General features: G+C 36.8%; 1 protein-coding gene across 4 annotated transcripts in view; it reads left to right on the top strand.

Annotated features, from left to right (window-relative positions):
• CDKL5 (cyclin dependent kinase like 5) overlaps positions 1 to 13,200 on the top strand; it is a 78,740-nt gene that overhangs the window by 15,248 nt on the left and 50,292 nt on the right. For all 4 annotated transcript variants that reach the window (XM_088532727.1, XM_088532730.1, XM_088532728.1 and 1 more), the window contains exons 3-4: positions 10,365 to 10,410; positions 12,199 to 12,335. In XM_088532727.1, the coding sequence (XP_088388853.1) occupies positions 10,365 to 10,410; positions 12,199 to 12,335 (183 nt within the window). The remainder of the gene's footprint in view (positions 1 to 10,364; positions 10,411 to 12,198; positions 12,336 to 13,200) is intronic.

Consider the following 13,200-nt stretch of genomic DNA (forward strand, 5'->3'; position numbering starts at 1 on the left):
TGGTGAAAGTGATCAGATATTAACACTTAATTCTTGAAGATAAACAAGCTTTATGGAAAGAAATTAAAAGTTCTGTTTATTGTAGAATATAAAAGGGCCCACTGAAGTATCTTCTTCATACAATCAAAACCAGGGTTCACGGTCATAAAAAATCACATTCCACTTTCAGCCTTTGTAGGGATTTGGAAAGGTATCTTATCAGTAGGTTAATACACAGAGAGGCATGCAGGAAGCTGCTAGATAGGTAGGAAAATATGATATTAGCAGTAGAGCAGAAGATTAAAGTCCAGCCAGATCAACAATAGACTTGCATTACCTGACTTTCTCTGCACTGCACTTCTCCCCTCAGAAAAGAATTTAGATTATAAATAGGAATGCAGAACATCCTAAAAATTTAAGTAATGCTGGATGGATGAGACTACAGGGCTAGACACTCTAATTTCAAGAGTCTGAGAAGTTAGCCCAAGTCCCAGTAACTTTATCCATGGTTAAAACTCCCTGTGACTGAATCAAGCTAATTTTAACAGGCTGCTTACTGCTCAGAGAAACTCTGCTATTTGAAACTATGTGTATTCTACCTAGTATTTACTACCTTCCTCAGTTGCAGCAATTTTCAGATTTATTGTCAATATTGAGATGTTCATCCTGTAAAAATGTTTGTAGAGAGCAACAGATTAAGAAAAAAATAAAGTTAAAATGCAGTAAATGAATGTGTGTTTTCCTAGCTGTATGAAAACACTGCTGAAGTGTTGTTCATATTTTTGATTTTTTTTTCCCCTTGTGCTAGGAATACAGTAAAACATGTCAGCCGTGCCCAGGCAAACCTTTTCTTTCGAACTTGCAGTGCCCGAGCAGCACTGCTCAGCAGTTAGGAAACATTTAAGGTGTCCTGGAGTGTTATAAGTCTCTTTAGGTACACAATACTTATTCTCAGTTTATATTTAGCTTTGGAGATTGCTGTTTCTATTCTAGACCTGAGGAGCTACTTCTTTAGCCTATGTCAATTGTTCTAATAAAAGAATGCTACCTTTTCCTTTTCTTATACACTGTGACAAACTTACCGTTTTTTTGCTGATAGCTTTCTTAAAAAAATAAAATTCATCCATGTAACACCATATGGGTGCCCACGCAGTTGTCACGCAGCTGTCAGCTTCTAGTATTTGAGATGGCGTATCTAGTAACCCGCTGCCTTCATTTTCTGTGCATGCCAGAACTGCGTGGAATGAGACTCCCATGTGTTTTTAGAGGCTTGCAGCTATTTCTGAATTCTCACCATTCCTCTGCTTTCAGTAAAATTGGGTTCCAGTAGGATTTTGGAAAGCAATGGGCACAGATTTTTTTTGCTTGCTTGTTCTGCTGTTTTTAATACCAGCTTCTAAATTCTAGTTCATTTTCCCAGTTTGCTCTTCTGGTCTGTTTTCAGTCTGCATTATTCATCTTTCTCCTCCTAGTTCCTTTAGTCACTGAACTCCCTTGGCCCTCGGCTCTTCATTCTGATCACCCGGTCTTTGGAACAATAAGCTTGTTGAGACCAAGGCCCTGCTTTCCTTTCCTGTTTTCCAAGAATTATTCTTCTGTCAAGCTTGGGCAAACTGTCACTGTGAACATAAATGCTATCTCAAGTGTGTGTGTGATGTGAAAATGAGATGTGTTAAGCAGTCTTACCTCTAGAGGTAAGTTTTATTAGATAACCTTTATTATGATCATGCTTATTATTTCCTGGAACTAGTGTGATGTTTTAGACTTTTTTTTTCTTCTTTCCTTCTTGAGATATATTTAGAAAAAAATGCTGATGTAGTCATGGGTCTTTGAGCATTGTAGAAACTGCCTGCATCAACTCCATAAATTCTCTTCATTTAGTTCAAAAGCTGAATTTTCAGCTGTGGTACAGAGGTACTTGCAGTTTCTGCTTCACTGTTGGAAGTAACAAGTTTAGTCCTCCTTGGGTACAGATTTTTTTCATGTGTTTCTTCATATAAGCTCTGTTTCTCAAGCTAATAAGTTACCATATACCTTACTTAGCCTTGCCTCTGACAATGCTGCAAGAGTGATCAATAAAACCAGTTTTTATTCAAGATAACGGATCTTGCCTACTGTTCTTAATAGGTTTGAGTAGGACTGTAATCTTTAGTACTATTCTGTAAAGAAGAGACAGCCTCTAAAAGGAATGCAGTTTTAAATGTTTGGCAGAGCAAAATGGCAGTTGTCTTGAGAAAAGAATTTTTCCCTTATTGGCCAAGAAATGTGCTGACCGTCTAAGCCTAGAAAAGAAAACCTTTCTTTCTGGATAAATTAGAATGACAGTGTTTTAAAAAGAAGTAAAGATGTTCACTGAAACACACTTCAATATATTGACTGAAAGAAGAGCTTTAAGAAACAGCTATATTGAAAGGGAAGTAGAAAAGAGCATTGATTTTAGGGTGGAATATGTAGAGCACCCAACAGGCTAGCAGAGAGTATCAGAAGTGAGGGAGAGTTATCACTGGAATATCAGAGAAAAGTAATCCTGCTGCATTAAAATGCCAAAGGAATTAAACAATTGAGGACAAGAAGGTAGTGCCAGCTTGCACCTATAGAGCTTCCCCCATTATAACTTACCCTAGAGTTTTGCTATGGGAAGAATGTTAATCTTTTTTTTTCTTTCTTTCTTTTTTTTTTTTCTTTTTACACAAAAAATATCTCCTGAGGGGGAAGGGCAAGAGAAGGAGCAGCAAAATGTCTTTTGGTGAATGCTACAGAATATGTTTTTGCTTCCTGTTTTGATACATATTTTCTGCCATAGAGTTGTCTGGGAAAAGTAACTAAAGAACTGAGGCTAGAAAATAGAGGTCACATTTTCTGTTCAAATTTATCTTCCCTTGACTGTGGTAGGAAGAGAATGGCAAAAAATCCTACCTGAGATATGACCACTGCCTCGTACTTACTAGTGCTGGATGTCATAGATACTTTGTAAAGGCAAATGGAGTTACTGATAGAAGTTTCAGACCGTTGGAGAATTGAATAAAACCTCCTCACACTTAAAATATGAGTATTTTTGCGAAGAAGTAAGGCTGTCTAATTGCTGTTGCAAATGTACAAATCCAGTGGGGCAGCGAGAGGCTCGTTCCGGCTTCCTCGTTTTTCCACTTCACAGTCACTGTATTTAAAGTTTCAAGAACATGCTACAGGAATGAATAAGTATTGATATCTTCCCAAAGTAATATCTTTCGTGTGCAAATAGCATTACTTTCATTTCCTGATTTATTTCACAATTTCCAAACATAACAGGCAAAAAATCCAATAGAGCTGGAAGATGATCAGGATGTAAAACTGAAATGGGTACTACTGACTTTTCAGTATGAAGAAAAATAGCTATTTACTGAATTCGTGTTCAATTTTACATCTCTATAGACTAAATAATACTGTCAATTTGTAAATGATAGAGATTAGTGGTACAGTATTGCTACAATAGGATAAAATGAAGGCCAGATAATAAAAATTTGCCTTGGTAATACTAGTTTACCATGAAGAGTCAGAATGGTTGCATTTATAGTATTCAAAAGTTGCTTTTTCTTCCAGATCATTTTGATTATGCTATTGTACAAAATTTTAGGGAATGCATATTTACTTTCCTGCTCAGAGAAAAAATGTAAATAAATATGAAAAACATTTGGGAGGAGCAAAGATTTCTGTGCTAACTCCTATCACCAGTACAGTAATTAACAGAAAATACTGAATGAATTCATTTTCTGCCAGTGTGTTTTCGGAGCAATACTTCAGTGGATTTGGACTATTTGAATTAAATTCTAACATTATAACCTAGGGTTGAAGAAATTACTCATTCCTCATGTTAGTGAAAACTCAGCCTTTAGAGTATTCTGGCGTAATGTAAAACAGGATACAGGGGAATACGCACAAGGCTATTTTTTGTTGTTTGTTTTTGAAGAGATGCCCCTCCTTTAGGCTTGCTTTGGAGTCCAGAGAGAAGCAAGTTCCTGCACTGACCTAGTAAGAGTGCCCTCGTTTGAGCCCTACTCTGAATCACGCTCGGTATCTCCCCTCATCTTAAACAAAAGCTTTATCACTTTGAGATACTTTAATTCAATATTAAGTTCCATAGAAAGTGAGAAGAAAGTAGAGGGAAAAAAATAAATCAGGAGCTGTCCGATGCAGAAGAATATAATTCCTCCATTACATTGCTCTTCTCAGTGTTCAGGCATGCCTCCTGCAGTATCCAGCTAGTGCAGGCTTGTCAGTGTCTTGTCCGTCTGCCTTTGAACATCCCCAAGGATATTCAAAAGATCTCCACGGATGGAGGTGTTCAAGCCTGGACACAGTCTGGAGCAACCTGCTCTGGCTGGCCCTGCTTGGACTAGGCAGGTCTGCAGAGCTACCTTCCCAAACAAGCTCTGAGGGCGCGGGAAGCGGCTGCGTTCTGGAGAGCCCCTGTCCCTCTCCAGCCTGGCACTGTCAGCTCGAGTGGGCCTTGGCGGGGCTGGAAGGGGAGCCTCAGCCTGTGAGCCTTGGGATCCTGTGCCCCAGCTGCGCCGCGCGGTGACGTCTCCCAGGATCGACGCTCCTCCGTCCCTTGGGTGAGAAATGCCATGTTGTTTATCAGTCCCTTAAATGGCGCTTGACTTAAACAAGATAAAATTGGAAATTAAGAAAACATTTATTCATATCTTCCAAAAAGACAACCAGTGTTTTTTAAAAACATAAAGAAATACAAGACAAACTATGTTTAATCTGTTTGCATTAAAAAAAAAGTCTCTCCTTCATTGTGCTTCCTTACTGGTCCTTTCCTGGCAAGCTAGCAGCTGGAGACTTGAGTCTTTGCTCATGTTTCCTCTTTCAGTGGATTTCTTCTCTCAGCTTTTGTAGCTGCCACTTCAGTGTTTTCAGGTGGGTCCTGGGCTAAGTTTTCTCTAGTCCATGTTTTATTCCTCCTTATTTAGGAGACAGTGTAGCCATCTTCTTTAAACTAGGTACATAAATGCATAAATCTTTGTTCCATGAAGAGTCTTCCTACACTGAGCTGGTTAGTGAATAACATTTTGCTTCAGTGAGATAGAAAATGGATTTGTGGTGATTCATCCTAGGTGCTTGCTTTTACATAAGCTAGAACATGTATATATTGGAGAAATACTAATCAATTTTCCAGTAAATAAAAGCTTTATGAAAACTCAGAAATACTGCTCTGTCATTGTTTAGCAGAGAAGATATTTCTTGCTAAAATGAATAAATAGAGGCTCCTTAGATAAGGAGGAGGTAATTTCCTAAAGGTTCTCATATCACTAAATGTAATAGATCATAGATAAACCAAGGTGCATGGGTTTTGTTTGTCTGTTTTTTTTTTTGGGGGGGGAGGAAGATAAGAAGAGGAGGACCACAGTTTTCTCAAAGGAAAAATGTAAAAATGCAAACAGAAATGTCTCTTGAGGAAAATTCCCAAAATATTTTAGATGTGCAGTAACATGCTGCTCTCTGCTACTTGTGCAGTATTGACCATCACTATCTTTACTCATGTTTAATTTTATAAATACCCTCTGCTTTCAGTTGCTTTAGAAATCCACACTTGAGTAAGTTAGTACTGATCACTAAGAACTGTCAGTTTTTACTACTTGCTCTCCTAAAACGTTCTGTATTCTGAAGTGTCTAAAAACATGTTATTTTTAACTCAGATAAAAACAAAATGGCTTATTACTTTACTCCTTGGTTTGGGGAGTGTTATTGGAAAAACCCAAAACAGAGACATGGATGATCTTTTTTAATTTGTCTCTTCACATGTGTGCATTCAAGACTAGAAATGGTCATTGCTTTTGCACCAAATATGCGCAGTTCAGCGGACAAGGTAGTTGACTAGAGGCTGTGCCGAATCCATATGCATGCTTGCAAAAGATCGAAACTTCCCAGGAGATGCTACAGTTCTTTTAAACTTGCTTTGTGAATGCTTCCTGCTAAGGCTGCTTTAGTCTTAGCTCCCTCAGATTTTTCTTGCATATTTTGGCAGCATTTCCTTTTGACTTGTAATAACGTAAATTAAAATAACTGATAGGAAGTCAGGTCATATTAAAACATACATTATGAGGAAATAGAATTATAGCCAAATGGCGTCATTTTCTGAAGGACGTAATCATGGCTGTGAGTTGATTGTTTCTTTTAAGGATCTTTTTGTGTACAGTTGCTTTGTGTCTGAATTATTCTAGATATGTAGAGGCATTTTATAATGTAGAGTATTTATAATACACACATGTGCTTAATGAGCAAGGGGATAACTGATGCTAAGAGATATTTGAGTACTGCACTTGCAAATTTGCAATTTGTCTTTCTAAATTTTTCATTACTTCTGAACCTAAAGTGAAGTATTGATGTCAGATTTTTAATAGAGTGGAGTAATTTGGTACTTAATAACAAATGTAGTAGAGTAAGGCAAAGCTATAGCCAACTGAGCTCTAATTTCACACTTTATTGTATAAGCTAGTAGTAGAAATCAAAAAATATATTGCCTGTTCCATAAAGAGCATGAATATCTAAGATTATTTGAGGACATTTTTTCTTTCCTTGATGTTCATTTAAGTCTGAAACATTGATTCACACAGTAGTACTTGTATCTACCTAGCCTATATGTTGACTGAATGCGAGCATTTTTCATGATTGGAGTTTAATACTGAGCTATTACCTAAATAAAGCATCTGCAGTCAGGCTGAACATTTTTAGTTGTACTTTCTGCTCACATTTCAGTATACAGTCTCGAATAAAAGCTTTTGAAAAGAAAAAAAAAAGTTTAGAGAATTATATTCCTATTTTAGAAAATTGCAATTTGGTCTTTTTCTCGGGCACTGCAATCAGAACAAAAAGGCTCCAAGAGGATGTTAAGTAAAATTTAAGTGCCTGAGTCTAAATTTGACCTTTAAGAGCCTTTAGGGCATCTAATGCCATAGCAACCTGAACTGCAATGTCAAATCAGCTTTTGAGGGCTTAGGAGTCTGGTATCTGTTCCTATTGTGCCTAATGCATGCCAGGACCTGTTGGAAAACCTCAAACTGCACACTGACTTGCTTGTATTACTGACAGCTGTATCATCTGTCTCCTAATCTAGTTGCCACATGTATCAGTAGGTTGAGGGAGTGCATCCTTCCCTCTGCTTAGCCCTGCACCTGGGATGTGGATGCAAGTCGGGGTCAGTATCTCCTGGGAGAGATATGGAGCTACTGGAGCGAATAGGACAATGCCCCAGAAGGGTGATGAAGGGACTGGAGCTTCTGTCGTAGAAGGAAGGACTGAAGGAGATGGAAGTTTCATCCTGCAGAAGGAAAGGCTAGGAGGGATCTGATCAGTGGGTATAAATATCTAAAGGGAGGCTGTAAAGAAGACAGAACGAGTCTCTTCTCAGTGTGCCTAGTAACAGGGCAAGAGGTGGTGGGCACAAATTGAAACAGGACATGCTGTCTAGATGTTAGGACAAAAAAACTTTTCCTTGGCGAGTGACTGAGATTAGAACAATTTGCCCAGAGAGAAAGTGAAGTCTCCAACCCTGGAGACACTTAAAAGCCATCTGGACGTGGTCCTGGGCAACATGGTGACCCTGTTTGAGAAGGGTGGTTGGACAAGATGATGTCCAGAAGGGTTTTCTAACCTCAGCTATTCGGTGATTCTGTATTCGGATTGGTCCTGTACAAAACGTATTCGTGTTTGCCAGCCTGCCTTCCTGATTTCCAGTATCCTTGCTCTTTGTGAGTCAAGGAGGTCTCTTCGCAAGGAGAAAGGAGTGTTGCTAATGTAGTTCCTCAAATCATCTACTGTCTAGTTTCATTTTGTTACTGTCTTATTTTTTTGAGATAGTTGAAGATACTATTGTTTGTTTTTTAAAAGATAGGATATTAATTTTGCAGAAAATCTAAACCAAAGGGAGTATATTATATATAAATTCTTGATTACTTCTGTATGACAAATTAGATGTTTAATGAAATAGCATAAGTGATGATAAGGCTTTTCAAATGAAGATTTCTTAAATGTCATAGTTTTCTGAACTGTTTAGATAACTTTTTTCCATATGTGTGTTGCTAAACTCTTTATGTTCTTGTTCTTCATAGACCCACGCATGTGCTTTAAATATTATGAATAGTTAGAATCCTATGGGACTTTTGGATAGCATGTCTTACATAAGTCTTTGCAAGATTGCGACCGAAGTACTTCTTAAACTTAATTCCCAGAATAGTCACATTCACTGTATGCATCAGGGGTCAGCCGCATATGGCACAGAAGCCAGAGATGACACATACGCTGAATTTTTTGAATGGTGCAGAACTGCTCTCTGTATGAGGCAACAGATTCTAACACCTACTACATTTCTTTCAGTATACTCAGGCATTACTTTGAGAATAAAAATATGATTTCTTATTGATTGCTGAAATGTCTCCAAATTCTTTCTTTTGTACGAAAGAGGAGCAGCATGCTAAGAGAGGTATCTGGCTCATGTTCAGAGAGGTGTATGCATCCTTGTGTAAATCCAGGCCTGTTACAGTGAGCAGAGACTTCAGGACGCAATTTCGGGAAACCGTTTGTGAATAGCCCTTGAGAGGCTTAATTAGGAAAGCACCTAAAATAAGGTAGCAGAAGTCAAAGGAGTTAAATAAACCTTCATAACAGTGTACCATTAAATGTTAGCATGGTAACTGTACTTACAGTTATTAAGAATAACTTAATGTTGTAATCCACAAATAACAATATAAATGGTAAGCCAGACTTCAATTTTGTTTAGGCCATTCAGTTTGAAAGCCTGGTAAATCAAAAAAAAAAAAAAAAAAAAAAAAAGATAGTGTATTTGACATGAAAACTATAGACAAGCTTTACAGAATCACTCCTAACCTGAAATGAATATTATATTCTCAGTCCTGACATCCTTGTTGTCTTTCCTGTTCTGTGGTTTGATTGTGCAAAGGGTAGTTCTTGGGCATCTGTACTATCTTAGCAGAATTTATGTAATGTGTCAGTCTCCAAATACAGCTAATGTACATCAAAGGTAGGTTTTGGTAGCAGACAAACAATTTAAGTGCTGAGAACTGATAGCAAGAATATCTTTCATGGGTGCTACTTCTGTTAAATTGTCCTTCAATGTTGGACAGATATTGTTGGTAATTTATATTAATATACGACAAAACAATTTTCAATTTTTCATAATTATTGTGAGTAATGATCAAAGGGTTTTTATGTTCAGTATATTTATACTTAAAATATATATAAAAATGAACTTGTTTTGGGCAAGTCAGAGTTCTCAAGTGGGTAAGTTTGCTCTTAATACTTCTCTACCAGCAGATACAAGATAAATATACAAAGTCGTTTTTATTGATTTTAGTAGTAGTAGTATTGATTTTCATCTAAAACTCTTTAAATGCATTATACACAATCTATAGTAAACCTTCAACATGCTTTTATTTTGAAGGTGATCACATACTTTTTCAGGTTTGAATGTTGTTACCATGAGAGAGGAAAAAGGGAGTATGTTTATGATTTGTTTAATAACTGGTTAGGCACATGTCTTCAGACATGCTGTAGAGGCTTAACCTTTCTATTGATGCCCTGTTATTCTATGCCTATTAATCACTATTAACAGATAGAGATATCTTTATATTTTGAAAACTATAAAGTTTGGAAAAAAGTGTCTAGGGTATATCAAGCCCTTCAAATAACTTTGTCCTGTCTATTTACTGTCGTCTTATTTTATGACCTAAGGCGGCTTTGCCATCATATTATCAAAATTTAGGTGTTCCAATCATCTTATAAACCAAACAGTAGTAGTCTTGCGATGTGGGCTACATTTTGTTCATACGGTAGGTGCACTCTGGCTCACACAAGAGAAGTGTCTTGGTTTAATGTAACAAAAAAGATGACTGGTGAGAATTCTAGAGGAACACAAAGGTGAGAAGGTGCTAGAAAGCTACCACCTGTTACCACATAGTAAGCGTAGATTAACAGCTTCAAATGTGATAAGTGATCCTGGCTGTTTGTTTTGGATATGCTACTCTCAAGGGATCTGCTCCTTTCCTTCATTTTCTTCATTTTTTTTAGGAGTTACAAATAATTTAGCTTGTAGAAATGATATTCCTTTTATGTGATTGAACTTTGGAACCCAAAAGCTTTTGCAAGTCTCTTTGTAAGCCTTGGCCACAACTGAAAATGCATGTGGGCATGCGCATGCACACATGCTTTGTGTTGTGTTTGGTCTGAGCACTGAGATGCTTACCAAATTCTCTGTTGCTTTATATTTATTTTGTGAGATTTGTCTGGATGTTTTATTTTCTGTAATACTCAGGGAAAAAAAGAAAAGGAAGAAATAACTAAGCAAAACAGAAAAAAAAGTTTCACTTTTGTTTTATGTTTTACAGGAGACACATGAAATTGTGGCTATCAAGAAATTCAAAGACAGTGAAGGTAACGTTTTCTTCTTCTGTGTAGTCTTTTGTGTCAACAACTATGCTGCTAATATCTCTCCAGTTAAATAAGAAGTCTCTTGTGTCAGGGTATGATTTTAAAAAAAAGATTTATATATTAGCTCTGTGGGTATTTAGGGCTTTTAATACTTTATAAGTACCTAGCCAACGAAGGGGAGTGCCAAATTGTGACAGGCCTCTCAAGCAGGTTATGAGACTAGTTCAGAATTGCTTTACAGTACTTGATCTGCTGTTGAGAACAGGTTCTAACCAGTAGAATCTCGGTATCGGGGCCCTAACAGAAACAGTATTTTAGCTGTTCTATCAAAAAAAAAAAAAAAAAAAGGCAAAATTGCCATTAAATATGGCTTGCTAACAGTATTAAGCCATATTGGTTTACGTGATGGATGACTGCTTTTTGGAGCTGTAGCTGGTTGTTTACAAGTTTCAGAAAATATGACAGAAGTTCTTTTCATGGATTTGATTCAGTCCATTTAACATCTGTCTTGTTAGGAGGGTAGTTCATTAAAAACTTGTATATATTATAATTGTTTCTATTGCTGCTTCTGTTTCACTGATTTTTTTGTTGCTGTTTGATACTGCATTGGGGAAGATGGTGTCTAGTTTTAGAGGAAAGTATATAGTCAGATTGATTCAAGCCAACATCAAACACTCTGCTTTAAAGTCAGATGATTTAGATTGCTCTAAATTGTGTATATATAATACTTTTTTTTTTTTTTTAGATCAAAACATTTGTGGTGTTACTAGAGGTTTCTTTTCCTTTCTTTCTCCTCCTCCCTTTCTTTTTTTTTTTTTTTTTCTTTTTTTTTTTTCTTTCTTCTGATTATGGTTGTGTTTGTTCCCTCCCCTGCCAATCTGTTCTGTCCTTTTGCTTGCTTGGAAGAAAACCTCTTTGTTTTATTTTCTTCCACTGACTGCATGTGCATGGACAAATTCACTGAGTTAATGGATTTCATTTTACTGAATGTGGTGCACACTGGTTTACTTTGGCTGACTTAACGTTTCTTAGGTAGCGTCATCTAGAACCCAACCAGTTCAGGGCCCCTCAGTGATGAGAAGTTCCCAAAACTTTAGTAAAACACTCTCCTTTGCTTGAACAACTTTCAGACCACTGAGTTGCCAAAACATTAGTTGAATTTCTTGTTTCCTAGAATCGTGGATTGTAGGTTTTTTTGGATCAGTGTTTGCCTTCTATGGCTGCTGCAGCGGTCTGCTTGCTGAATTTATGCTAAGAACCTTTTGTGAAAAACTCAAAAGGCATAAAAATCCGTGTTTTGGTGTTAAAATCTGTGATGGCATTTGGAGAATAAAGTTATTTTTAGAATGCAATCGAGTTGATTTTCACATTGACAAAATGGAGCTCTCAGTTCCCATGCCTCTGCGAAGGGCGTATCAGCCTCCCCAGTGCTGCAGCCGTGTGGAATGTGTGCCAGTGTGTTACAACTCTTTGCAAGTATATTACAACTCTTCAGAATGAAAAAAAGTAGAAATGTGAAGGATTATTTCTTATCACCTTTTCTGCTGCTGGAAAACTGCATGGTAGGGAAAGGAAGTGTGTCAAGGTTATATAGTGGCAGCACAGTCGTGTATCTCTCTTCCAATAAAGACAACGTCCAGTAGCAGGAGGAGACAATAGTGGAAAAGAGCCTGTAATAGCCGGTGACAGAGATTTTAATGAGGGGTTCACATAAAATATTCATAACATTCATTACTCTGTATTTTTATTTTTTAATAAGTTTTAATTTGTTATTTTTACTTTGCGCACTAGAAAATGAAGAAGTCAAAGAAACCACTTTACGAGAGCTTAAAATGCTTCGCACTTTGAAACAGGAGAACATAGTGGAGCTGAAAGAAGCCTTCAGAAGAAGAGGAAAATTATACTTAGTTTTTGAATATGTGGAAAAAGTGAGTTGAATTTGTACTATCCTTTCCACAATTAAATGATCAAATTGCTGAAAAAGTCTTTTAAAATACTTCTAAAAATGGCACTATTCTAATAAAAAAGGGGAATTAGCAGAAGCTATTCTGAATCCAAATTGTAAGTTGGACCTGTATTACCAGAAAACAACACCTGCAACTTTATTATTGTCTTTACATCATGAGATGGACTTTTTGTTGTTTTCTCTTTTGTTCTTATCTGTTTAAATAGCTTTAAAAAATCTTTCTTTTATGAACACAAACACATTCAAATTGTTTAAACTGGAATAGGTATCATCTGAAAAAAAATAATTCCATGTAAGCTGTATAGTCCAGTTTAAATATGAAATTGATTAGATGTCCCATGTTGTGTTGTGCAGTTAATCTTGACACAGTCTTTCAGAACAAGATCGTGGGTTTCTGCCTATGGAATCTGTTGCAACTTTATCTGTCCTCCTGTGTTAAAAATAAGGTTTCTATTTCTATTTTTCTGTAACAAGTTCAGTATCAATAGCCACTTAGAGGGATTTGGCAAAAGTCACTGTCATTATTTTGAATCCTGACCTCATTTGAATCCATTCCAAAGTTTTCTTAGACTGGCCCACTGCTGCCAAGTGTCCTGGTCTGCTTCCAAAGAGAAACAACATAGAACACATTGGTCTTCCATTATTTTTGGAGCCTTCCTGGCCACAGTAAACTTAACTTTTTTCTAACCATTTAGCACCTTCTCATGAAAATAACTAGGTGATATTCAGTTACATAAGGTAAAACTGTATGCAAGTGTAAAAAATACATCACATCTATGTAGCTTTCATCAGGTATTGTTCCCTTAATTGAAATTCTCAAGGTGATT

Source organism: Tinamus guttatus, unplaced genomic scaffold (genome assembly GCF_059628265.1).
Source record: "Tinamus guttatus ecotype Peru unplaced genomic scaffold, ASM5962826v1 Tinamus_guttatus_pri_ptg000470l, whole genome shotgun sequence".
NCBI lineage: Eukaryota > Metazoa > Chordata > Aves > Tinamiformes > Tinamidae > Tinamus > Tinamus guttatus.